We start from the raw sequence: 27625 nt of genomic DNA, 5'->3' as shown, positions 1-27625 counted from the left end.
AAAATATCACTCAATTTTCTTAAGAAATTTGATTCTAGAAAGATGTAATTAGTCAGTTTGGACACAGGGATGTGGCCATGTGACAACATTTTAAAAGGTAGGAAAGTGCCAGGGCATTTTGTTATGTTTAGAATGACCTGTGTGTGTGTGTGTGTGTGTTTTCTTGTTAGTTCTCCCCCTGTTGACTTGTCAAGTTTACTGCTGTACAATAGCATTGAGCCTACATGCAGTAAGTTCTCCAAAATGGTTTGCTGAATGAATGAATGAATGAATGAATAATTCCAAAACTAGTAATAAGTCCTATGTTTTGTGAAAGCGAAATTTTTTTTAAAGACAAATGTACTTTTGTAAAAGTAGATTAAAGTACTAGCAAGTAAATATGAGGTTTTCAGAAGTAAGACTTAGGAAAGTCTAAAACTTTTTTTCTAAAGGGGTTCCAGAAAGTAAAGGACACTCATTGACACATCTAAATGTCTGTTTCTCTCCAAATCCTTGAATGATTCCAGGTAAGTAGGAAATTTCTCAAAAATACATAAGATTCTAAAGAGGAAAGGGTTGGTTATGTTCAGGACGTGGGGGTGAGCTGATCACAGATGAGACAAAGGTGGAGGAAACATTGGGGTGGGGGCAGGAGGTGTCACCAGCACCAAACCTATCTCCTTTTTCTTGTGCAACAGACAACTTTCATGAGGGATCAGGGCTTTTTCCTCACTAGTACCAGGCAGACACTTAGAAGAGATCACGCAAGTAAAGACAGGGTAACCGAGCAACAAACATTACAGGAGAGAAACTGGCGGATATGTATCAAGATTGCAGGGATAACAGACTTCTAAGGATGTGTTACTGTCAACAGTTGAAGACTTGGGGGAGATAAGTCAGGAGCTGCCTCTCTTTGGGTGACAGTTTTATGGGGGTGGGAAGATTCCCAACCTAACACCAGAGAAAAGGGTTTCCCCTGTCCTATTTACATCTTATGAAAAAAAGAAAAAAAAGAAAAAAAATGATTAGAAAGTGAGTGAAATTCAAACTATTTACATTTCTCTAGGAAATTTCAATAAATTGCTTTTTATTATTTCAAGTAAAACTCAACCTAAGCTTTTTAATATAAGGGAAATGCTGGGGTGTTCCTGTTGTGGCACAGACGAAAGAAACGAATCTGACTAGTACTCGTAAGGATTCGGGTTTGATCCCCTGGCCTCACTCACTCAGTGGGTCAGGGATCCTGTGTTGCTGTTGCTATTCTGTAGGCCAGCAGCTGTGGTTCCGATTTGACCCCTAGCCTGGGAACTTCCATATGTTGTGAGTGTGGCCCTAAAAAGCAATAAAAAAAGAAAAAGAAAAAAAAAAAAAGAAAGCAAAGAGGGAACTGCTGGACACAAGACCAAGACACATCAGAAGCTATGTTCGACCAATCATTCAAGAGTTGCCATTATTGGAGTTCCCACTGTGGTGCAGTGGGAACAAATCCAACTAGGAACCATGAGGTTGCGGGTTCGATCCCTGGCCTTGCTCAGTGGGTTAAGGATCCGGTGTTGCTGTGGCTGTGGTGTAGGTCGCAGATTCGGCTGGGATCCTGCATTGCTGTGGCTGTGACGTAGGATGGCGGCTGTAGCTCTGATTAGACCCCTAGCCTGGGAACCTCCATATGCCACGGGTGGGACCCTAAAAAGACCAAAAAAAAAAAAAAGTGCCATTATTAAAACCACTCCCATTTGCCAAAACAAATATATGTTTTTTTTCATCTGGAACAGCTTACTCCCCCTCACTGCCTCCCTGCATGTTCTTTGCTTTTCCTCCTGCAAAAACGAAAAGCCCATCTTCATCCTTCCCCTCTCTGCTCTGGATGCCACAGAAACCATTTTAGTTTTGTTTTCTTGTTTCAAGAAAGCAGCCAAACATTGGACAGTAGTGTGTTTTAATTCATTTTGAAAAACAAACTCAACAGCAATTGATTCTTCAGGTCCCCTGACCTGGACCTGACACACTATGAAGTCCAAACAACTCTGCATAGTTACATGAAACAGGTTCTTGTGCTGCAAAGTCACTGGGCGCAGGTAGCAGTGAAACATTCCCAAGACAATCACGAGACATGCAGAACGCCAGCCAGAAGCATGAATCACTTTCAGGGGTCTTGCTGCAGGGAGCATGAGGCTGTATTTTGTGTGCATTGACAACAGTATAGGGTAGGCCATCTGTTTTCAAGGGAGCAGAGCAACCAATATTTCTCTTGAACCTTAAAGGGTACCTTTCCAAAAGAAGTGAGGCTGCAAACCCTAAACTTTGGAGCCAATAACCCTCCCAGTTTTATGTGTTGCCCCTTGGAAAGTCAAAGCCAAGCCACCATGAGCATGAGAGCCAGCTGATACCTCCCTCCCACTCCCCAGCATGGAAAGAACAGCTGCCCTTCACCCTGTGAATCCCAAAGAATCCCCCCCATCCCAGGGTTTAAGCATGGATGCAGGCCAAGCAAGCCTTGAATACCCAGGCCTGTTAGATTGGTAGCTATGTTGTTATATTCCATATACAGGTGAAAAGTGCTTTTGTGTCTCTACCTGATCCAGCTGGGGGGCGGGGGGGCTATCTGCCTAATTGGTCTCTAGCCCATGTGCTTATACTGGGATCGATCTCTAGGGATCTGCACCTGGTTGGCCGTCATCTTGTGGTGGATGTGGTAAATCACCAGCGTTACCACAATGACAAGGCCCAAGATGAGCCCCAAAATCAGGGGCAAGGTTTCTTCCAGCTGCTCCCGCTCGTCCACTGGGCATTTATGCTCTGAAATGAGAAAGAGGAAGAAAAATGATTGAGCTCCTGTCAAGTAGAAGTCTTCTCCACAAAACTAAAAGGTAAATAGAAATGAAAAGATTTCTCAAGGAAACTTTAGAGACCTATTTTTTCAGAAACAATATTTCCCAGACCAACTTAAGGCCTAATCCCTTAGTATTTTTGAAGAATGTAAAATAAAGAGGTATCAATTAAATAGGGCAACATTCAGTTACTGGATTCCTGGCTGATGTCAACAAAACATCCAAATGACTTATGTAAATTTGCAGAGTTTTGGCATTAGATACAACCACCATCATTTTTTATGGTGATTTATTTTAACTTTTTATTGACGTAGTATGTATACAGAGAGAATCTCAGAGAAATACATAGCTTTTAAAAAGTCTGAAAATACCCAGTGTTGGCAGTGATGTGGAGTAACTGGAACTCTTATTTACCATTGATGGGACCTGGTGCAACCACTTTATAAAACTGTTTAGCAATTTGTAATAAAGGCAAATAGACACCTACGTTATATATTCCTTCCTAGGTATTTACTCAAGAATAGTGAAAACATATGAACACCAAAAACTTGAACATAGAGGTTCATGGAAGATTTATTCATAATAATCTAAATTATGACTAAACTACCAAACTTTCCACCAAAAGGGAATGGATAAATAAACTGTGATATATTCACACAACAGACAACAATACAAAGGAATGAACTATGAATACACATAACAAATGGATAATCTCAAAAACATTATGTTGAGTGAAAATTGTCATATGCAAAAGTGTATCTATTGTGTGATTCAATTTATGCGAAGTTCAAGAACAGGTCAAACTAAGCCTATGGTGATGGAGGTCAGAAAAGTGCGGAGCAATGTCTTGGGGAACAGGACACAAGAGAACTTCACAAGAGTAGAAAAAGAGAACTTCAGCTATGATGGAAATGTTCTATATATGCTGATGTGGTGAGAGTTATGTGGTTGCAAGTATAGGCAAAAACACATTGAGCTAAATACTTCAGATTTGTGCTTTTTGATATATGTACATTATACTAAAATTTAAAAAAAGAAAGTGCAGTTTGATGGAATTTCACAAATGAACACCCCATGTGACTAGCACCTAGATCAAGAAAATGTTACCAGCACCCCAGGGTTGATGAATCCATATTCATGTAAAATTTAAGACAGTTTCATATCCCTGCCTCCAATTTTACAGAGAACCCCCCAAAAAACCCATTTTTAGGAAGCCTGGTGGTTAAACAGTGTGAGAGCTGATCAGACTGCATTCCTAGGAACCAGACACCACTGCTCAGGCTCCTCACTCCTGGTGGAGAACTGGCAGCCTTTTCAGATGATCCAGTAAACATTTACTGACCACCTACAGTGTACCAAGCTCCTCCAAAATCTTTATTTTTTATTATTATTATTATTTTTGTATTTTCTAGGGCCGTGCCAGCGGCATATGGAGGTTCCCGGAGCTGTAGCTGCCGGCCTACGCCAGAGCCACAGCAACGCCAGATCCAAGCCGCATCTGCAACCTACACCACAGCTCATGGCAACACCAGATCCTTAACCCACTGAGGGAGGCCAGGGATTGAACCCACAACCTCATGGTTCCTAGTCGGATTCGTTTCCACTGCACCACGACAGGAACTCCTAAATTAACTTTTGGTTCCTAGCACAAAGACTTAATCCCTGTAACAACTCTATGAAGTCAACGTTTTTATTATACCCACTTTACACATAAGGGAGCTGAAGCAGAAAAAGGCTACATAATTTGCTCGGGGGTAAATGAAACCCCCACCTGAACTCAAACAGCCTAACTCAACAGCATAGTCAGGGTAGCACTTAGCAGATGAGCTGGGGTTAGAGATAAGTCAGCTCAGGTGATCTGAGCTACTGGCATTCAAGGCTACAGAATCACAAGGTGGGCCCTGTGGGGCTGCGTACCAGTGGCAGAGGTATGTTCAATTTCTGAAAACTCAATAAGCTGCATACTTAATATTTTGGGGTGGTGGTATATTGATTTTTTCTAGATGGTGGTGATGGCTTCCTAGGTGTATTCATAAGTCAGTATTTATCAAAATGGTACACTTAAATATGTACATTTTATTGTATTTCAATTATATCTGAATAAAACTATTTAGAATAAGTAAATATATACATACAGACATTCCCTCAGTGGAAAAAAATATATATTTTTAAAAAGGGTACTTTGGCAAATGTTAGGGAGTTTTAAGGACTGATTAGAACTAAACTGAGCCTTTCTCCTTATTACAACCAGAAGGACTAAAAAGAATCAGTGGGAGACTTTTTTTTTCACAATCTGATTCAATTCTAAGTAGTCCCAGGGAGTTCCCATTGTGGCTCAGTGTGTTAAGAACCCGACGAGTATCCATACGGATGCAGGTTCAATCCTGACCTCACTCAGTGGGTTAAGGATCCGGTATTGCCATGAGCTGTGGTGTAGGTCCCAGACTCAGCTCTGACCTGGTGTTGCTGTGGTTGTGGCGTACGGTGGCAGCTGCAGTTTTGACTGGACCCCTAGCCTGAGAACCTCCAAATGCTGTGGGTGTGGTCCTAAAAAAGCAGAAAAGCAAAAAAAAAAAGTCCAACCAGTCCCAGCTTTGAATATCACTCAGGGGCCCAGTATCTCCATTTAGAGTAAAAGACTTGCTATTGTCACCGGGGGCACCGGAAACAGCTGTGAACCCAGAAATCCATAACCAGAGGGTTGGTTTTCTCCTGATACCCCGCCGTCTCTATGAACAGACCAATGAGTAGAAATGGGGTCTCCTGGGGGTAGGGATTTTGTTGACGACAAAGGGTTTCTTCCTCACCACAACATACTGTTGCCCGTGTCACGTTAACATTAGATTGTGGGGTTCGCTCCATCCCTGTGTGCTGGCGGCAAACTCATACCTGGATATTTAGAACAAACCCCTTGCAACCATACCTGGCTTTATGCTGATGAGGTGACTCTAGGAAAGCCCCTAGGTCCCCTCAGGATGGGGGTGCTGGTTGGCAGGGGACAAACCATATGATTAGAGGGTTGACATTCAGCCCATCCACCCAATTTCCTAGGAGGGAAGAGGGGCTGGAGATGCATTCAGTTGCCAAAGGCCAATGATCTAATCCATTATGTATGTAATGTGTGTATGTAATGAAGCCTCCATGAAAACCCAAACGGGCAGGGTTTGGAGAGCTTCTGGTTGGTGAACAGGTGGAGATTTGGAGGAAATGACGAGCCTGGAGGGATCGTGTAAGCTCTGTGCTCCTTCCCCATCCCTTGCCCTTGGCATCTCTTCCCTCTGGCTGAGTTATATCCTTCAATGCTAACTTAGTCATCTGGTAAGTAAAATGTTTCTCTGAGTTCTGTGAGTGGCTCTAGCAAATCTATCAAACCCCAAGAGGAGGTTGTGGGAACCTCTGATCTATAGCAGGTCAGTCAGAAGCACAGGTGACAACCTGGGTAACTGGCATCTAAAATGGGGGTAGAAGGAGTTCCCATCGTGGCTGAGTGGTTAACGAATCTGACTAGGAACCATAAGCTTTCAGGTTCGATCCCTGGCCTCGCTCAGTGGGTTAAGGATCCAGCATTGCTGTGAGCTGTGGTGTAGGTCAAAGACGCAGCTCGGATCCCACATTGCTGTGGCTCTGACACAGGCTGGCAGCCACAGCTCTGATTAGACCCCTAGCCTGGGAACCTCCATATGCCGTGGGAGCAGCCCTAGAAAAGGCAAAAAGACAAAAATAAAATAAAATGGGGCTAGAGGACAGTCTTGTAGGGCTGAGCCCTTCACTGGTGGGATCTGATGGTTCCTCCAGGTAGATGGTGTCAGAATTGAGTTGAACTGGAGGCCACCCAGCTGGTGTTAGAGCATTACTTGGTGGTTGGGAAAAAAACACCCACATGTCAGAATTGGTATGAGAATCATGGTGCCAAAAGTATTATCCTTAAATGGATCATGACTTTGGTATAGTCATGGGGAATAACTCTCATACCCCATTTTAAGGAAGATGGAGGAGAAAAGCATGATGTATTTTGGCAAAAAGTATAATTAAAATACTCTTGCAGTTTATTTGTTTCTTTAAAAATATTTGCTGCCTTAGGGGAAAAAAAAAAAACAACCCTGAACTAAACATACCATAGGAAGGAGAATATAAAATGGGTATTAAATATAAAGTGATTATTTAAAATAATCATGGTAAAATAAGGGGATGCCAAAAATTATCATGAAAAACACTGAACCCTTATCCTCACCCAGCCCCATTCATTAAGTCATCAAACAAAGGGGGAATTCCCAAGTGCTCATTCCCTTACTCATGATTCCAAAATCCATAAAGCTCTAGAAACCACCAATACTTGGTATCATTCATTTAGCAGTAAAAGCTGACTCAAATTAATATCTGGCTGCCCCCTGACTCTCGTTTCTCCTCCTTAGCATCAAGATTTACATGTTTCAGAGTTCCCTTCATGGCTCAGCAGTTAACAAACCCAACTAAGATCCATGAGGATGCAGGTTCGATCCCTGGCCTCACTCAGTGGGTTAAGGATCCGGTGTTGCCGTGAGCTGCAGTATAGGTCACAGACGCAGCTCTGATCCCGTGTTACTGTGACTGTGGTGTAGGCCAGTGGCTTTAGCTCCGATTCAACCCCTAGTCTGGGAACCTCCATATGCCGTAGGTGTGGACCTAAAAAAAAAAAGAAGAAGAAAAAAAAGATTTATGTGTTTCACTGCAGGAAACAGATACATTAATATGTTTGATGATGGGCCTGCCCTGACTCTTCTGGGTCTTATATGGACGATGTAATATATTGCCATCCTATATTCTGAATTCTGCAAAACATCTGGCCCCAAGGGTTTTATTTTATTATTTTATTTTTGTCTTTTTAGGGCCTCACTCATGGCATGTGGAAGTGCCCAGGCTAGGAGTCGATTCGGAGCTTTAGCTGCCAGCCTAGACCTCAGCCACAGCAACGCAGGATCCTCCGAGCCAAGCCTACAACCTACACCACGGCTCACGGCAACAATGGAACCTTAACCCACTGAGCAAGGCCAGGGATCAAACTTGCATCCTCCTGCATACTAGTCGGGTTCCTTACCACTGAGCCACAACAGGAACGCCCTAGCCCCAAGGGTTTTAGGTGGGAGATCGTGAACCCATTAAAGAAGGTCACACATTCCCCTCTCAGCCTTATGCCAGTGTTTTCAAACTCTGCCTTTGACCCCAGGAAAAACAATATTTTACATTACAATCCAGAAGAGATGTATACGCAGGTAACTAAAACTGAAGTTTTATAAAACAACAGTTATCCTTACTTTATGCATCTAATAACTTTATTCTCTTTCATGTAAAATGTTGCTGGTCAAGATCCACTAAAGCAGAGGTTAGAATCTTTTTAGTGTCAATATCATGAAACTAACACCCTTTCTCAGAATAATGCTTATAAATGCATAAAAATCAATCAATAAAATAAAAAATAAAATACATAGGACTTCAAAAAATAGACTACACCAAAATTCAGCTTTTTAAATAATTTGGGAGAGAGTTAAATGTGCATTTCTTTATTAGTACACATGTATACTGGCTGTGATTGCAAAGTAGTGAGAAGCATAATTATTACTTTGCAAGATCTGCACAAACATGTGGGAGGAAAATATCTGTGATTTCCATTGGTGACAAAGTCACAGGTATGACTAATATTACTGTGGGTTGTTACCTTTATTTATAATCAAAGAAAATGTTAAATATTAATTAGAAATCAGTGAAAATACAGATCTAAATTTTTTCTCTTGAAATTTACAGACCCCCTGAATTCTGTTCACAAAACTCAGGGTTAAGATCCTGGGCAATAAACTGATTATACAATCCACAGATGGTAAAACAAGTTCAGCTGAGGTCTGTGCCCGGGAGAAGAGAGACCCCCTTAACTCAGCTCAGCATCTGGCTTAAGGAACTCAGAGATCCCTAATTGCCGGTCTACCACCTCAGGTCTTAGAGCCCTGACTGGAATTAGGGTTCTAGAGGACACAAAACAAAGGCCCAGAGCAGATAAAACATGATTGGAAAAAGCAACAGCCAGCCCCACTCACTGGAAAGAACTGGATGAAGACAGATCAGACAAAAGAGGTATAATTGCCAACTGACAGCTTCCAACTCAGGTCCCCTCAACCATAAACCTGGTGCCCCCAGTGAAACCCTGACTCATCTTAGGTTCTGTTTTCTCAGTGTGTGTTTTTTATTTTGTTTGCTCTGATCACAGCTTTTTTTTTTTTTTTTTTTTTTTTTTTTTTTGCTTTTTAGGGCTGCACTCATGGCATATAGAAGTTCCCAGACTAGAGATTAAATCAGAGCTGCAGCTGAGGCCTATGCCACAGCCACAGCCATACCAGATCTGAGCTGTATCTTCGACCTACATCACAGCTTGCAGCAATGCTGGAACCTTAACCGCCGAGGGAGGCCAGGGATTGAACCTGAGTCTTCTTGGATACTAGTCAAGTTACCACTGAGCCACAACGGGAACTTCCTTATAACAGCATTTGAAAGTTGTATTTACTCCTTGAAAAAAAATGTAAGAACTCTTCGTCATCCCCAAAAGAACAGCGTTGAGATGGGTAAAGGGCCAGGAGGCAAGCCAATTGCTTCCTCGAGCTCTGCTAATGCCACAGACTGTTCCTGTTCTAGGAGGAGGGCAAGCCTTTGGCTGGCTGTGCTTCCCTCTCCTGTCTGACAGGACAGCTAGAGGGAGGGATTTGCCCCTCTTTCCATATTTCCTCTGGGATGACTCAGGTCTCCTGTAACCTTGGCAAAATGTACTGTGTGTACTAAGAAGGTGTTGTAATGAGTAAGCTTTGGAGATCTTTGGCTGGAGACAGGCAGATACTCTCACCATGTTGTGGGTACAAGCAAGCACAATTCACAATAGCCGAGCCATGGAAACAACCTAAATGTCCATCAACAGATGAGTGGATTGAGAAGATGTGGTACATATTTATGATGGAATACTACTCGGCCATAAAAAAGAACAAAATAATGCCATTTGCAGCAACATAGATGGAACTAGAGACTTTCATACTAAGTGAAGTAAATCAGAAAGAGAAAAACAGATGCCATATGATATCACATACCTGGAATCTAATATACGGCACAAATGAACCAATCTACAAAATAGAAACAGACTCACAGACATAAAGAACAGACTTGTGGTTGCTGAGGGGGAGGGGAAGGGAGTGGGATACAGGGAGTTTGGGGTTAGTAGATGCAAACTATAACATTTAGAATAGAGAAGCAATGAGGTCCTACTGTATAGCAGGGAACTACATCCAATCTCTTGGGATAGAACATGATGGAAGATAATATGAGAAAAATAATGTATATATATGTATGACCAGGTTGCTTTGCTATACAGCAGAAATTGGCACAACACTGTTAAGTCAATTGTACTTTAATTTTTAAAAAGGGCATCAAAAAAGCAAAAAAATTAATTGATTAATTAACCAAAATATGGTTAATGTTCCCCCCACCAAAAGAGGTAAGCACAACAAAAAATAAGAAAAGCAATTACTGGGAGTTTAGGATTAATAAATGCAAACTATTACGCTTAGAATGGATAAACAACAAAGTTCTCTTCTATAGTATAGGGAACTATGTCCAATCTCCTGGGATAGACTATGATGGAAAATAATATTTTAAAAAGAATATATATATATACATATATATATATATGACTCAGTCACTTTGCTATGTAGCAGAAATAGCACAACACTGTAAATTAACTTTAACAATGAATGAATAAATAAATAAATAAAAAGCAATTACTGGCTGATGCCACGGTGTGTGCCAGGAATGTGGCATGCACAAGGAAGAGTTGTATAAACTTTTTCTCACTAGCCTGTAAACGCCACCAAGGCAGGAAAATTTTCTTCATCCCAGTACTATGTGTAGCAGACAGGGGCAGTGTCCAATGCCCTTGGCATTCACCATTCACACGCATACCAATGGACTTTGACCACAAGGCAGGTTAGATCGAGAGTCAACACCCCTCTCCAGCACTCTGGCAGCCAACAGTGGCAGACGGGAGTTGGCAGGGTATTTAAGGTGGGTTCCACGATTTCTCCCAGAGGTTCCAGCAGTTTGGGAGCCCTGGTTCTCACAGTGGTAACCTGCTCACATATCCACCTGAATGAGCCGCCTCACCTTCCCAGCTGACTTCCTCATTCCCCTGGAAGTGCTTTGTAGAACCATCTCCTAAATGAACTACTTGCTCTTACATACTCGCAGAGGACCTGCTTCTTGGGCAACCTAACCTCAGACACGATGTTCTAGGACAGGAGCCAGAACCCAGAACTCTACGACTGCCCGGCTACACAGCTGTGTGCGGGGCTCCACGTTCCAGCCCTCGACATTGCGCTCTGCAGTGTTACCAGGACTGTCTCCCTCGACAGGCCCTGAGGAGGAGAAACCACCCAGCCAGCAGGTTTCTGGACTGGGAGGTGCCAAGTAAACCACAGGTGTACAGGGCACTCTGGATGAGCATGGGCAAACCCTTCCCTCGTGTGCAGAACAGCAGCCAGCTTCCAGGCACTCTACTGGTGTCTGCTCATTTCCACTAAAACATAGATCATTCTCCCCACAAATGTGGGTAAAATACACATCAGATGGCATCTCTCAATCATGCTGCTCGAAACAATGATCAAAAGCTCATGAATTCAGCACACTGGACAACCTTGCTGAAAGTGTCTCATGTATTCACGTGTTTATTGTATTTGCTCAGTGGGGGCAGCTGAGGCTTAGGAAGGCTAAGAGCACAGGATCTAATATCCAAAGACAGATTCCCATCTCAGCTTTGGTAGTCACCAGGAGTGTGGCCTTGGCCTGTCACTTCCCTTCCCTGAGCTTCAATGTCTCCACTGTAAACCGGGATCTCAGTACCTCTTTCAAAGGTCTCTTTGTTTCTTTTTTTTCCTCTCTTAAGAATTAAGAAGAGCCCAGTCCATACGTGTTAACTTAAATGCCTGTTTTTTTTTTCTTTTTTTTTTTTTTTTTTTGTCTTTTGTTGTTGTTGTTGTTGCTATTTCTTGGGCCGCTCCCGAGGCATGTGGAGGTTCCCAGGCTAGGGGTTGAATCGGAGCTGTAGCCACCGGCCTACGCCAGAGCCACAGCAACGCGGGATCCGAGCCGCGTCTGCAACCTACACCACAGCTCACGGCAACGCCGGATCGTTAACCCACTGAGCAAGGGCAGGGACCGAACCCGCAACCTCATGGTTCGTAGTCGGATTCGTTAACCACTGCGCCACAACGGGAACTCCTTTTTTCTTTTTTTATTAGAGTATAATTGATTACAATATTGTGCCAATTTCTGCTGTACAGCAAAGTGACCCAGTCATACATATATATACATTCTTTTTCAGATATTATCTTCCATCATGTTCTGTCCCAAGAGACTATATATATAGTTCCTTGTGCTGTACAGTAGGACCTCATTTTTTTATCCATTTTAAATGTATTGTTAGCATCTACTTTAAACCTGAGTCTTGGAGTTCCCGTTGTGGCACAGCAGAAACGAATTCAACTAGGAACCATGAGGTTGCAGGTTCGATCCCTGGCCTCACTCAGTGGGTTAAGGATCTGGTGTTGTCGTGAGCTGTCGTGTAGGTCTCAGACTCAGCTCAGTTCCTGTGCTGCTGTGGTTATGGTGTAGGCTGACAGCTGCAGCTCCCAATCGACCCCTAGCCTGGGAACCTCCATATGCCAAGGGTGCAGCCCTAAAAAGCAAAAAATTAAAAAAAACAAACCTGAATCTTTAACAAAGGGGCACAGAGGCACCTTTGTGTTCTGTGCTTCATGTTCTGTTCTGTCATCAGGAATGATAGTTGTCTTTAATTCAAGCCCTTAAAATCTCAGACTGATTTGTTCCCTCCCTGCAATGCACCCCCCACTCCATCCCAGTCAGAAATCTCCTGGGGCCTCGAGGGGAACACACTACCAGGAATTAATGGTGGGAGGAAAGTTATCCAACACAAGCTGAGAAACATGGGCTTCCTGGAATTGCAGGATGAGAGTTACCACATCAAGTGCATCTGTTACAGAAATAAGCCGGCCTCCGTGGATAGGCCTCTTATTGGTTTATATTTTCACTGCAGGCTGAGACCCATTAGCTCAAAAGCCTGCCTGTGCCAAACTCAAATTTTTACACATTCAATTATTTAAAAAACAGCCCAAGCAGACACATGTTTAGCTGTTTAGAGCCTGCCTGCTTTGCATACAGACCTCCTCCAACAGCTGTTATCCACTGATAAGACAGATAAGGCCCCCAAGCTTCTGCTGCCACCGGAGCTCACTGACCCAAAGATTCCTCCCCGAGCTGCCCAGTGACGTCACCTAGTCCTGTTAACCTCCTCCTGACACCCTTCTCCCCATCTGGAGATCCTTCACCCTCGTCTCCTTCTTGATGGCGGTCCCCAGGGCGCTGTAACACCCTAGATTGTCCCCTGCTATGAGGGGCTTTCCTCAAGCAACCTTGTCCAAGTGCCACCTAGCGAGGATTATGCGTTACTACTGCCTCTTGTGGTCATATATTCCTTGACCAGCTCAAAATCCATCAGCGCCCCCCCCCGCCACCGACAGCAGCATTGACGGGGAGCTTGCTAGAAATGTAGCATCTTGGACCCCGCCCCAGATCCACTGAACCAAACTCTACACAGTAACTAGATCACCACGGTTGTGCAGGATGCAGCGGGAGCCAAGCTGGGCTATGAGACTTTTGCAGGGGATCAGTATAGTAGCCAAGTTCAAGGCACTAAAGGGATTTGTGTGATAAAGACATCATCCCCACTTGGGCTGCTCTCAGCCCCTGTGAGTGTCGACTAACCCTTTCACTGAACTTTCCTTGCTTTCTGCAGAATCTATGAAGGAGGCAGGGGGGATACTGCAGACACCAGGCATGACCCATGACTGCCTTACACAAGGAACTCGCTCTTCACTGGAAGCCCTTATGCTGTGGGTCTTGCATGCTCATGACAGAACATAGGTACACAGCCGTGCGGTGGGCCTCAGGCATATGACCAGATCCCCCCCTCTCAACACACGCACACCACATAGGCAGGCTCCACTCACTCCCACAAGGCATAAGCAATTCATCCAGAGTCCCCTTCTATTTTCAGGAGTGGTGGGCCAAGTGCCAGGTCCCAAAAAGCCCCCCAAAAGGAATCTTTCAGATTCTGCCAAATCAAACAAAATGATCTCTTGCAAAACACAGCGGGGGGCCAGTGCTGAGAGGTGCAGATAGGAGGAGCCAGGAACAAAAGAACTCTTGCCACACAAAGGCACATCGATCCAGTGAGTGATTCTGAATGAGGTTTCCTCCTCCCAGGAGCATCAAGGCTTGAGCCCCAGGGCACGGTACAGGAGGGAACATCCTAATTATTACCCAGAAAAGCCTGGGTTAGACAAGTGCAATTTGCCTGTGCTTAATATATCTGCATTTGGGAAGTTATATGTGCTTGTAGACTCTCTAAGTCTATCCACTTCAGCCCTAGAAGTGGATAAAAAACTGCTTTTTATACAAAAGACATCATTAAGTCCATGCCAAGAACGTCACCAATTTTTAGGAAAGTAGCTCTTTTCCTTACTCAGTACTCATTTACTCTTATTTTGTACACAGTTCTAACGTTGATGAGATTTAATTTCTTCATCCGCAAATGACTATAAGCACCATCTTAGAAATAACCCAGACTGGATTAGGGTGAGGTTGTGGTAAGAAACTAGTAAAGGCAGCAATTATAGCACCAGTAGTACCAAGAAGCGAAGCAGTACCTAAGAACACCTGACCAGTGAAAAACAAAGAGTAATTAGAGACTACTGAAAGTACTCACATAAACTCAAAAGCATCTATGGTAGGGATTGTAAGGACTACATGACCCAATATTTTCAAAATGAATTCCTGGTCATCAATAGTCCTAAGTCCCCTTTCTTTTAATTACATTTAACATTTTCAGTTTAAAAAAGACACTTCCATTTTAAAAACACTTTCATAATCAAAGAGTATTTTTTTAGTCTTGGTATCTGGACATCTAGCCTAGTTTCAATTTTGTGGAAAATGCATTAAAATGGAATAGCCCCTACATCCATGTAACAGGTCACTGTGGCACTGCTTTACTAGACATATTAAATTCTGATTTGCCTGGCACTGAAGCATTGGCAAGCCTCTACGAATTGAGCCCACAGTTTCAGAATATCAATTCGGCCAATGTTAACAGGGCATCCGCAATGTGCCAAACACTCTATTAGGTGCTAAAAATCCAAAGATGAATTAAGAAGGAGGCCCTTCTCTTAAGGACAGTTTAACTTAGGTATTCCCAAATGCCTTTGAAAAAAATAATGGGAGGAGGGATTCTATTTGGTATACTTGGAGGAGGAGGGGCATTTTATAAAAGTTGGAATTCTTTGGGAATGATTTAATGATTTCTATGTGACCCAGATGGGGATTCCCTAATAGTCTACACATTTGATTTGTTGTATTCACCTGGGGATTCCCAGCCCAAGGGCAGGCATCCTACAAGCAATCCCAATCTCTTAACCACAAGGAATAAACAAGATCAAACTGTATTTTAACAACATCCTCCAGATAACAGAGAGAGAGAGAGAGAAACCAAAACAAACAAAACAAAATAAAACAAAACAAATGGAAGAGTTCACTAACCCTACACCTGCCCAGTGTAAATTATAACAAAATGCAGCATATAGGCTCCCCTCCTGCCCTATCTCTGCTGGGATGCAGAGAACTAAGTATGGACCTGAACCTGCCCCAATGGCTCCTGCCTGAGCCCCTTTCTGAGCTCGCACAGACTAAGAAGCCTTCCTCCACACCCCAAGAGAGCAGATCAAGGACCCCTGCCTCCTTGGAGGTTCCTGGGTGTCCCACCACAACCCCTGCCACAAAGATGAATGCTGGAGAGAGGCAGGTTTTTATAAGTCTCTCTTTGTGACACACACACACACACACACACACACACACACACACACACACCCTATTGCAGTCTGGTCACACAAAAAATTCACAGGGGTGAGCCTAGACCTGTGTCTAAAGACCATGGAGAAAACTAAGGTCCACAGAAGCAAAGGCCCTTTTCCAATCTATGGCGCTCTAGACAATGGCTTGGGATTTCTAGCTGCTCTTTTCTTGGGGAACTGGCATTAAAATTACATGTTTTTTCCAGGTGACCTTCCTATCTTTCTCCTGATCCAGTTTCATCTTTTGACAAAGGGGTGGGGAGGAAGGGAAATAAAAAAAAAAAAAGGGAAAAACAAGACAGGAGGGAAGGAGGAAGGAAAAGGGGAAAAAGAAGGGAGGGAGAGAAAAGGGATGAAGAGAAGGAAGGAAGAGAAAGAGGGAGGAAGAAAGAGCCATTGAAGGAAGTGGATACAATTCAGTCTGCTGCCTTTTGTCTTTGACACATATTAGAGAGAGTGACGGCTCAGTGTTACCCTAGAGAACATCCAAGTGATAATGACCTGGCACCCTGGCAGAGTCCCTTCCACATCCAACCTGAGGTCAGCCTTTCGGTCCCTCCTCCCTGTCTCGTCCTGCCTCCCCACCCACCTACCTTCACTAAAGACGAAATCAGAGATGATGTCAAAGGGCTGGATATGGACCGCGGACAGGATCATGGTGACTGTCTTCTGCGGGTCACTGGAGGCTAGTGAAATGGTCTGCTGAGCTTGACACTCATAGGACTTTCCGGCTGGGGTGACCAAGGCCGAGAGGTGATGCGAGTTGGCTGTGTGCTTCCCGGCTGCAGGGAAGGCCCACAGCAAAGGTTAGGTCCCTAGGGCTCCTTGTGATCCAGGTAGTTGGCTCTTGCCTCTTTGCCCCCTGTCCTCCCTCGGGTCCTTGGCTGCCATGCCCTGTTGCCTGGCCTGGCTGAGGCTCTGAAAATGGCATCAGAGGGTGAATGCACCCATTCTTTCAGGAGTAAGAGCTTCTGAAATATTAATTTGGAATTTCTTTTTGGAAGAACAGATTGATACCTAAAAAACCCAACCCTTTCTATTATATAAAACCTAACAATGGAGATTCCAAAGAATACGCAAAGAACAGTGACTTGGTTTTCCATTTCTTATACTAGCTTGCAAAAATAAAATTAAATTAAATTAAAATAAAATTTAAAATAAAATAAAATCTTTCTCAGCAAAGCATGGCTGCTGCTAGTGCTCTGGGCCGATGCCTTTGTACACAAACATATTCCTTGGAGGTCTGCCTCTTACTTTCTCTTATCTTCTGGGTTAAGTTTTTTTTTTTTTCTTTTCCTTTTTGGAGTCTAATTTAACTGTGGAAAATGTCTGAATATAAATTTTGATGAAGAGAAGAAAATGGCCTTTTTACTGTGATGATAAAGAGGTGACAGCTAAGAGATGACATATGTTTTCTTGTATAGGCTCAATAAAAATATTTTCCCAATTCACACACCCGAGTGATGGAAGGCTTCATTTCGAGTAGATCAGACAATTTACAAAATAAATAAGTAAATTTAAAGGTGTTCTTTGATGGTGCCTGCAGATGCCAATGTTGTTATCTGGAGCCTAGCTGTTCCTTTGGCCATTGCTATTTTTGGAGGATCTGGGCAGAACTGTTGGAGTGAAAGGGCAGAAAAAGCTAATAAATTAGGCCATGGTTCAGAATCCACTGGAGTTGCTGCAGCCATGACTGAAGATGAAGGTGAGGCCTGACGCTGTGTTCCCAAAGATCTGAAGGCCATGAAATTCTGATCGGAAAGGAAAGTCCCTTGAAGTTTTAACGCACAGGAAGAAAAACCGGGGTGCAGAAGAAAATTAAAATACAGCTTTGCCCTTCTCTGTGCCCCTTTAACAGACAAATGGTAAGAAAGCCATCCTGAAGCAGCCACTAGAAGACAGGCCCTCAAGAGACGTCTCAGGCAGGGTCAGGCGATGGGTGACGGGTAACAGGCTGGTCCTCAGGACCTGAATTTCTTATGCATCTACAAAGCCTGAGATCCAGAGGACACACCCATGCTCCTGCTTTCTCCACCTTGGAGATCTAGCCACAGGGCATTCTGGACCTGGATCCCAGGCCAGGATCCCTTTCCAAAACCCTGAGGCATTCATCCTCAAAACCTGTGATCCCTGCACTGTCCCCAGCGCTTCCCCAGGATCCCTCTCCAGCCCTGGTGGCCTCTACTCACCACTGACCGCGTCTTTAAAATGGGTCTTCTCCGAGGAGTCATAGACAAATTGGACCTTGCTTAGCCTCCAGGTCGCTTCCGGTCCCTTGGACGTGTTGTGACTTTCCTGCATAGCGAGCGAGGGAGGGAGGCTTGCATTGACCGCCCCCACGAGTCTGGGTGGGGAAACCTGCGGGCGGCCCCTGCCTACACCCAACCCTACACCCAACCCGAGTACCCATCCCCCCGCCCCCCGCGGGCGCGCTCGCCTAGCAGTTACCTTTACAAACAACATTTTGAGTGAGTAGGCGCGATCCACCCAGAACACCTGCAGCTCTGACTCGTTGTGGCCACAGCGGCCCTTCACCTCAGCTCCCCGGGTCAGTGAGATATCAGCCTGTTCCGTGATTAGCTGGGAACACAGACGGCCCGCACCCCCTCAGTGCGCGGGCCCCAATGGGGGCTATAAAGGGCGGCGAGTCCAAACTCCGGGTCGCACGCCTGGGCTCTCCTTTGCGCGCGCGCGCTCCCAGGTCCCGGAACATGCGGTTAGATGCTCTGCGTGCAGACCCGGCCCTTAGGGAAGCAGAGAGATGGGGGTTTACGTTCAAAGCAGGCGGGGTTGAGCAGGAGGCGTTACAAGCCGGAACCCCATGCAGCATTTGGGAGCAGTCTGCACAGCACAGTGGGGAAGGCGGACGACCCAGGTCTTCACAGGGTCTTGAGCGAGGGTGCCCTTCGGCCCCGGAACCCTGGGAGCAAGCTGAGAGGGAAAAGGCTCCTTACATCCACATAATTGCTGGCCCACACATCATAAGGGACAATAAATTTGGCTGCAAACTCTGCCATGAGACACGTCGTCCCATTTTCCCGCACCACAAATATATCTTTCTCAGGGTTAGTCGAAAGGCCTGAGAGATTTTCCACTTCTTGTTCTGCCATGATTCGAGCCACTGTATCTGCGGAAACAAGCAAACAAAACATCCCATCGGTTCGGGGCTCCGTGAGCCCACGTGTCTCAGGCACAAGGGTGGAGAGACTAGAATCGTGTGGTCTGCGGACTTTGGGGTGACAAAGTTCCCTGCCGGCTACCCTGCGCTCTGTGAGCCATTTTTCTGACCTAGCGCCAACAAATTCCACTTCGTTGCTGTTAATCTATAATAAAAACAAAATTTAAAAAACATCTTAACCCTTACTAATTTGTCATCCGACTGGCCTTTTTCTTCATTTTAGGCTTTTAAACCAAAGCTTTCTTGCCAATGCTCTGAGCCCAAGAAGTAGGCCCATGTGGCACCGCGTCCGAGCTTGCCATCAGGTGTGTGGCTCTCTGGGGAATTCCCTGCCAGCGAGGGGAAGGCCCTCCACTGCCCCCGCCCTGCCCCTCCCGAAAAAAGAAAAAACCGCAAAATGTTAGGAGCCCATTTTAACCTTAAGCTACTGGCTTTACTGTGCCAGTTCTATTCTCCGCAAAGAGTGCACTCTGCCCTGGCGGTCGCCAAAACGCTACTCACGGAACAGCATCAGAAGAACTCGAAGTCTATCCATGCCTAGAACGGCTTTTCTTCGGGGATCCATGCTCGCCAAGCAGCGAGTAAGGCGAGTTGTACTGCTGCAGAGGCCGCCCAAGAGGGAATCCCTCAAAGTCGCCGCGGGAGTGAGCCGGGGTGAGCGAGGGGCGGGGGCACCGAGAGGGAGGAGGAGGGAGCGCTGGTTCCTTGCGCGCTGGCTGACTTGGTGTGGAGTACCGCACCGACCCGGGCGGGAAGAAGGCGGGTCTGCTCACTGCGGAGGGAAGGACCGCGTGGCGAGGGAGCTGTCCACGGCTGCGAGTGCTGAAAGAATTCGATTGTGTTGCAGGAGTGATTGTGGCTTGGCTTGTGCAGAGGGCCAATGAGATTTGGGAGGGCTAAAATTCTCCCTGAGTCTGTTTCCTGTGCTGCAGTTGCATCTGCAAAGATGATTCTGTCTTGAGAAACTTAATAGCTCCCTCAGACTTATTCAATATCCCTACTAGTACAGCGATTAGTCGGGTAAGGACATCACACCACTGGAGTCCTGGCTTCTGCCAATGCATCTGGGTTCTGAAGGAAAACGGGGGAGAACAAATTGTTGCTGCTTTAGGAGAGGAGGAGTAGGCAGGAATAGAGAGGGAAAATGCTATGGCAACAGCTCCCTGCATTTGGAGACATCCTCTTCTCTCTCCTGTTCTCCATGAGCTCAGGATTTAAAGTTAAATTGACGCTTCCTCAAAGGAGAGCTTCAGTAAGTCAATGCAGTATATCTGATCTGGTTGTTTTCTATGAATTCTGTACTCTGACTGCATGAGGACGCTGAACTCTGGAGCCACTACCTTCACGCACTAAATTATACCTACTCTGTCAAGAGGTATATAAGTGAACCCAAAGTTTATAAGGTTATGCAGAATCTCTTAGGACAGTCATAGTTATACATACACATACCGAGAGACACACACATTACTCTACAGCCTCTAGTGGAACAGAAAAACAAATACTACTGGGCTAATTCCTACATTTACATTTTTAGTAGCTTGCTTAATTTTTAAATTTTTGCTCTGTGAACCAGAATACAGCTCTTTCAGCAACAGACATACTGTCCTCATCAACTGCAGTAATGTCCACACATTTTATTTCTTAGAGAATATTTCACTATGTGAATAATCAGCAATAAAATGTCATAAAACAAACATTGTCAAAATAAGAGGGAAATTGCAAAGTATTTTCATGTGCATTGTCAGATTTGATCCCCTCTACCACCTTAGAAGGTAGGCAAGGAAAGATATACCTTATTGTGGTATATACCCAAAATTGAGGCTCAGAGAAATTAAATGACCTTCCTCAATGTCACTGGTCAGTAAAATTAAAATGGAAAAATCACATGATTTAACATCATAGGGATCATCTTCACTTTCCCTTACTTTGACTCCAAAGTATACCATGTTGATTTCCATCAAAAACCTTTATTCAATGACCAAATAACAAACTAAAACCTAAAATCTCTACCTCATATTCCTGAAATGTAGAGAATACTATATTAATTCTGACATTACACTTGCTACAAAGTGTCTATATAATTATTTTTTCAAATTTATTCCTATACCAATAATTACATTTCAAATTATAAAGTAATATTTAAATCAATACTATCTTTTTACTTCATTTTTATTTCTGTATTTTGAGAGAACTTTACATAAATGAACACATATAGAAGGAATGAGGCAAAATTGTGGTTGATACAAAGTTAACTGTATCAGTTGGGAGTGGAAGTTATAAAATTCATATGCCTTGTGATTTTTCATGTTAACAATTGTTATTAAACACTCATTTTCCTATAGTACTGTAAAAATTAGAAAACAATGAGACACGTGTGACAAAGCATTTATATTCCTTTCCCTTTCTCCTTCCTGTACTTGAGAAAAGAAGTGAATACATTTCAGTCCAGGATTCACTATTTATGATTTTTTATGACCTTGTACAAATTTTAGTGTTCCTCATCTAAAAAACAGGGATGGCTGGTTAGGCCAAATGAGCTAATGAAGATAAAAGCATTCAAGACAAAAGACGAGGTAGTTTAGTCCATAGGCATTAACTGAATATGCACTGCTTACACTATGCTTGTTATTTTTGAAGCTCAAAGACAAATAAATATCATTATATAAGTAGAAGAGCTATCTGTAAAATTTAGGACACTTTCTCTTGTGATCTATTACTGCAGATATCCTCCATTATAAGTTGTTCAAAGATCAAATTAGTTAATTGTAAGTTACCTGCTTTAATAATAAAATACTAGAAGGGAAGTAGCATCGGTCATTAATCTTAAATTGTTGTAGGTGACTCACAAATCAAATGGTAGTTTCCTTGAAAATCATTTCTTTCCATACCTGACATAAATGATCTCTTTGTTGACCAGTACTTGAATGAGTTAAAAAAGGAAGCACTCTTAAATTAACCCTTTCTTTTTGGGAGGATCATCTTCAAAATATAATTAAAGTCTTATTAGGCATTTAATCTTAAACACAGCTTTACAAATACCCATGAACTTGTTCATCATCTACCTGCAGTGATTCTTATGTTGTAATGGGAGTTGGATCATTAATACCTACAACTTTCACCCACATTAATTACTTTCTAATCATCCTTTAAAAAAAAATACTTCAGTTTTTAAAAATTACCCAAGATTGTGATAAAGGATAAAAACTTACCATTAAGTTATATTTTAATGTAGTAACAAAGTTTTTCAGAATCCACTCCATTCTGCATTTCTTAAACAGGAGTGAAAGTAGAAGAAACTGACATAAACATGTACACTTGGTGGATGATGGCTGTGCCACTTTTCATCAATGTTGCTGGCAGTTAATACAAATGTCACCCAAACACATTGGCTTTGGAATCTCCTCCAGATCCTCTAATTCATCCAAAAGATTTTCTTTAATTCATGTATTTACTTATTGAATCAGTCTTTAAGAATCTCATTGAGTGAATTCTGTTTCATGGATGTGGTAGAAAAGACCCCTGCATGTATAAAACTTTTAGTTTGGATGGAAGGAAATAAGATACATTAAGATGTAGGGTTGCATGGCACAAAGTGTGCACAGATGTTTAGTGAAAGAAAAAATAAGATAGCCATCCCAGGATGAAGTGGAATTGACCAAAGAAGGCCTTTTGGAGAAGGTGGATCTTAATGAAGTGGACAAACTGACCTAAGGTGAAAGACAAAGAAGGGCAATCTAGATGCAAGAAAAATACATTAAATAAGAGAGTTACATCAGTGCACAGATGTAACTCTTCATTATTCAATGTTTATCAGTTTGCAATAAAGAAGAAATTAGGTCCCCATACCCAATGTTTTATAGCATTGATACATAACCTTTAAGTTCTTTATTTGATAATTTCCTCATATGCGGCATATGCAAAAGAATGGCATATGCAAAACTTATTCTAAATAAAATTAAATATTCAAATTAAGTGTATCTCTTTATACCTGGTTGCACAAGCAACTGACTTGTCTTTAAAGAATCAAGAGATAAAATTACAAATGCCTGGAGAAAAAAACATTCATCAGAAAACTTTTGTGAGATGCAAAAGGGGAAAAGCAGGCTTTGCTGCAGCTGAAATTTGGCTTGCTGATGTTTCAGTCCACTTTACAGTGAAATGTGCAAGTGTATTCTGGCTCTGCTGTTTCCACCACCACTTATGCTCTCCCCCAACCCAAACCACACACACACACACACACACACACACACACACAAACACAGATAAGGAGGCACACATGGCTAACAGAAGCAAGGGTAATTTAACTAAAATGGACAAGATGCACACAGCTGTTCAGCCAAAATTACCAGTTACCAAAACCTTTTTTTGTGTTCAACTTATCACTGAACAATTATTTTATTTAAGTTAATCACTGCCTTTGAATACCTTTGGAACTCTTTCTAGGATAGAAAATGTTTGGTGATAGGAACTGAAAAACAATGTACATAAGTATATTCGTGCATAAACTGACAAACCCCAGAATATGTGGAAAGAATCAAAATTAAGTTTGTGCCTCTGATGCACTCAGCTCGCCTGACCCTTGCTGAAATTTCCCTCATCGTTTCTGGCCTTTGTCTCTCCTGCAGTTACTTTAAAGAAACAAAGATATTTCTGCATGAGGGTAACCAGTTGAGAAGACAATGGTGCCAGAATAATAGCTCTCTCATTGGCAATGTAGGTTCATGCTAAGTTCTTAGGAAATGACCTTTTATGAATTCATTTAGGATAAATGCCTTCCCACAGGAGGGATTGCAGGGAACAAAGTCCCTCTAAAAAAAACCCTGAATAAGCAGATGGTGAGGTCATGAAAAGTTCAAGAGCAAAGAAATTATCTTTATCTTTTGAGCCAGCAATTTGTTAACTGTTTTAAAAACCCTTTATGATAGCTGCTACTGCTAGCTTCAATATGGAAGTTTTTAGGCCAATGAATGCAATCAATCCTCTATGCTTTCCTGGCAGCAAAGAAAATCTTCACTGGGAGAGGCAGGGGACTTTTCTGTAAAATATAAGAATTTTTTTAAAAAAACTGAGGCTTTAAAAAAAAAATCCTTTAAGAAGTTCTTTCCTCCAAGAAATACTAACAGTATCCAAGTGGGCTTAAGGTTAGCTAAAATGTGACCCCATTTACAACATCTTGCTACCTGAATTCTGACCTAAGGTAATGCCTTACAATTTCTTTTATGATGTGTCACAGGGGTCCTTTATTCCCAGTTAATTACTCCTTAACTTGCTATTTGAAGTTATCTGCATAGTCGCTTGATGATGTGTTGGAACTAAGGAAATCTTTTATTAATTGTCATTGGGGGGGAGGGTGAGAGTGGGGCGGCCAGTCAGCTGAGTTCGAAAGGAAAGCTTTGGAGTGCAGAGCGGGAGCCCTGGAGCGTCCTGAGGTGTTTTGGTGTTGTAAGTGGGGCGTTTCTATCATTTTATTTGAAATCACTGCGAGAAGCTCTGGTAACCAAGAAAGGGAAAGACCAAAGAGAGGGTAGGAAAGGCGATTGGAATGGGACTCTAGGAAGCAATATGTTAGTTATACCCTTATTACTCCATAAACAACAACTTCTGGAGGAACGGCGTCACCTCTGCCGTCTTCAGCACGCCTTTCCTAAAGGAACCTTCCAGGACTGCATGCCTCGCCTCTATGGGTGTCCTTAGCTGGAGAGAGACCAAAGCAATTCTTTTCAAGGGGAAAAAAAGAAAAAAGAAAAAGAAAAGCCCCTGGGAATTCCAAAGCTTCCTACCCATAGGGGCAAGAAGCGTGCGCTGATGTGGACTCACGGAATGCGGGCCGCGGCGTTACCTTTGGGCGGCACCGAGGCACGCGGGCCCAGTTGTTCCCGGTCTGGAGCTTGGCGAGTTTGAGGCTGAGGACTCTAGACCTCATGGCTTCTGCCGGTGCGACGAGAGGTGCGCGCTGCGGCCGGGCGCCTAGCGGCCCGCACCAGGGTTTGCACCCTGGGGACCTCAGCCCGGGAAAGACTTCCGCGCGCCTGGCACCAGGGTTGGACTGCATCGCACTTTTGCGCAGCTGCTCCCGGGGTAGAGGGAAGAGAAGACTCCTGCTCAGTTGCAAAGGTGTGGTCCACGCCGGCTCCAAAGCCGAGTAAGAGGGCTCAGTTCGAGGGTGCTGAGATTGAACAACTTCGGGCCTTAGCAACGGGACAGAACCTCCCCGCTCTTTTGTGTTTCGGTGTCCAGCGGAGTTAAGACCAGAAAACGGAGGAGAAAGTTCCTGGCAGAGCGTGTTCCCCGGCTCCTCCGCGACCTTTTTTGAAGCTCCCACTGCCGGAAAGCCTCCGCAAACTCTGCGCTGGGGCGGGGAGGGTGGGCGCTGCGCTGGCTTTGCGCCTCTGGGGTCCCTCCCCGCCCGGAGGAAAGCCAGGGGACTTGGGGGCGGGGTAAGGTGTTACACAGTGAAGGGAGAGAAGGCCAGGGTACCAAGACTTCGCTTCCCTTTTTTCCTTTTTTCTCTCTTCTTTTCTAACCCGCCAGAACCGTATTCGCATCAGAGGGAAGTGTCCCCGAAGGACCCCAGCGGTCCAGCTTTCCGGGCAGAGTAAGGAGGATGCTGCGCCCAAGGTCAGGGGCGCTCTCGGATCATCGCCGCGCATGGGTCGGTCCTTGGATCGTTTTGGGACTTGGGCAAGGTTTTGAGACTCTGCTGAGAGGAGACCGAGGTTGGGGCGGTCGAAGAGGCTCTGAGGGCGCGTACCCAGCGGAAAGCGGCTCTACGCGCGGAACTGACGACCGTGGAGCCGGGCGAGTCCCAACCCGGGGACAGGACGGTGTGAAGGTGGACTGACTCGCTGGGGTCCTCTGCTGGGGTCTCTGGTCGCTAAGCGAATCTCCTGGCCTGGAGGAGAAATGGGGTCGTAACACCCAACTCCTCTCACCTACACTCCCCCGGACCCCTCCTGGCGCCAGGGGTCGCAGGAGGCCCAGGCCTGTAAGGTGGTGTTAGGGTTAGGGTTTGTTTTGTTTGCTTTTGCTTTCTTGTCCGGGGATGGAGGAGGGAGCGGAGGGCATTCTCTAGCCTAGGTCTCCCAGGAAGAAAAAGTCCCGAGACAAAACCTGGGGCCGCCTCTCCGCGGAAAGTCCCCGACGCCGGAGAAGGACCCAGCGCACTCGCCGTCACCCGCCGAGCCCCCGGGAGGTGCGGCCCCAAACGGCTGGAGGAACGCGGAGCCGGGTTTCAGCGGCGCTGCTTTTTTCCGGTAACAAGACCAGATAAGGTCTCTGGGAGTCCCCTCACCTGGAAAACTGTGGGGATCCCTCCGATATTCCCCCCAAATAAAAATAACATCAAATCAAAAAGTCAAATAACACTAAATCTTGAATAATAACACTAAAAATAACGCTAGCATTCGGATTTTTCTTCTTGATGATTCCATGGTTACTTTTCAATTCAAAAGCAAATCTGTGGGTGCCCAAGCTCTTCTGCCTGTGACATCCCCAGGCCTGTGCTGCCCCAGGTCTGTCTGCCAGAGGGGCCCCGGGCCCAGCAACAACCGCAGGAGCGATCTAGGCCCACGGCTGTCTCCTCACCAAGATGTTCTTTGTGTTTCTAAATTTCCTCCCACCTTCATCCCCTTTCTTGTCAGCAAAATAGCAGTGTCTATAAGAAGTGTAGCCACCGCCTCGCCCACAGCCTCTGCAGTCACAGCCCGAGCCAAACGGGCTTTCGAGCCTAGAGCACCGAGGCCACTGTGAGCAACGCGCCCCAGCCTCTGTCACCAAGAGGTCGGGAGCCTGGGTACCGCCGCTGTGAGCCTAATCCCCAGAGACTTTGGGAAGGCGCACAGATGGGGCACGCCTCCGGCCGGCGCTCAAGGCTGGCTGATGGATCATCTCATTTCCCGACTTGATGGGCCGGAACCAGGGGTGGCCGGGCTGGCGGCGAGGGAGGGGTGGCTTAGGGACCCAAATTCACCATCGGCGCGTAGGCGTGTGTGTGTGTGAGTGTGTGTTACATATCTTAGAGAAAGTCCCCTACGAATACCCTCCCTCCCCAAAGCGAAGTTACCTCTCCTCCGGTTTTCTGTTCTGGACAGTGGCGCCGCCTCCCGGGTCTCCGAAGACCTCGGGGCTGTGAGTGCAGTGGGGGGTTGTCGGAGCTCCTCCTCTCCTTGGGACTTGGCCTCCGTCTGCACCATGCTGTGGGCATCCTTTCTCGGGAGAGGCTGCGGAGAATGGCACTGGGCCTGCAAGTGCCAGGCAAGGGCCCTGGGTGTGGGGAAGAGGCATGCTACCTCTGTTCTGAGGTCCATCTGGGTAGGGTCCGATTGATTCTCTGGAAACTTTGGAGGGAGACTGGGTCAGGGTTGGGGAGAGGGCCTGGGTAGAGAGGCTACAGCAGTGCGGAATGTTGTAGAAGTGTGGGTGGGAAAATGTGCATTGAAACGCTTGCATCAAGTCTCTCCGACCCTCCAGCAAGGCCAACAAAACGGTGTGCTTCAGGGGAGGGTGAGATTGCTGGTCCCAGCTGGTCCCTCGACTCTGGAAGGAGTGGGAGGGGGCCAGAAACCCAGGTGGGAGCCCTGAGGCAAGCTCAGGTGGGAGGACAGCTGAACGAAAGAGTGGGTCTCTGGGGTTCCTGATGCTAGGCTGTAACTGTG

At 44.9% G+C, this 27625-nt stretch overlaps 1 protein-coding gene and 1 long non-coding RNA gene across 3 annotated transcripts; one reads left to right on the top strand and one right to left on the bottom strand.

Moving 5' to 3' along the window:
- On the bottom strand, nucleotides 1899-20482 carry LAMP5 (lysosomal associated membrane protein family member 5). Of its 2 annotated transcripts, none has more exons than XM_001926375.7 (6): nucleotides 19473-20482; nucleotides 18748-18920; nucleotides 18242-18373; nucleotides 17983-18088; nucleotides 16387-16575; nucleotides 1899-2775 (listed from the first exon to the last, which is right to left on the bottom strand). In XM_001926375.7, the coding sequence occupies exons 1-6, from the start codon at nucleotides 19534-19536 to the stop codon at nucleotides 2597-2599; spliced, it is 843 nt and encodes a 280-aa protein (XP_001926410.3). In that variant the 5' UTR covers nucleotides 19537-20482; the 3' UTR covers nucleotides 1899-2596. The 2 variants fall into 2 exon arrangements, with proteins under 2 accessions (XP_001926410.3, XP_020933498.1); XM_021077839.1 differs by lacking the exon at nucleotides 19473-20482 and adding an exon at nucleotides 19158-19292.
- On the top strand, nucleotides 19371-26330 carry LOC110257415. Its single transcript, XR_002339977.1, has 2 exons — nucleotides 19371-19625; nucleotides 25503-26330. It is a non-coding gene; the product is annotated as an uncharacterized LOC110257415 (long non-coding RNA).

This window comes from Sus scrofa, chromosome 17 (genome assembly GCF_000003025.6).
Source record: "Sus scrofa isolate TJ Tabasco breed Duroc chromosome 17, Sscrofa11.1, whole genome shotgun sequence".
In the NCBI taxonomy this organism is placed as follows: domain Eukaryota; kingdom Metazoa; phylum Chordata; class Mammalia; order Artiodactyla; family Suidae; genus Sus; species Sus scrofa.
The sequence above is the reverse complement of the archived record's forward strand: the minus strand, read 5'-3'. Positions and strand labels throughout refer to the sequence as shown.

Coding starts and splice junctions, on each gene's coding strand:
- LAMP5 (XM_001926375.7), bottom strand. CDS start 19,536: ATGGATCCCCGAAGAAAAGCCGTTCTAGGCATGGATAGACTTCGAGTT. Junction 18,921..19,472: donor AGTTCTTCTGATGCTGTTCC/GTGAGTAGCGTT, acceptor TTGTTTCCGCAG/ATACAGTGGCTCGAATCATG. Junction 16,576..17,982: donor TTTTAAAGACGCGGTCAGTG/GTGAGTAGAGGC, acceptor CCTTCCCTGCAG/CCGGGAAGCACACAGCCAAC.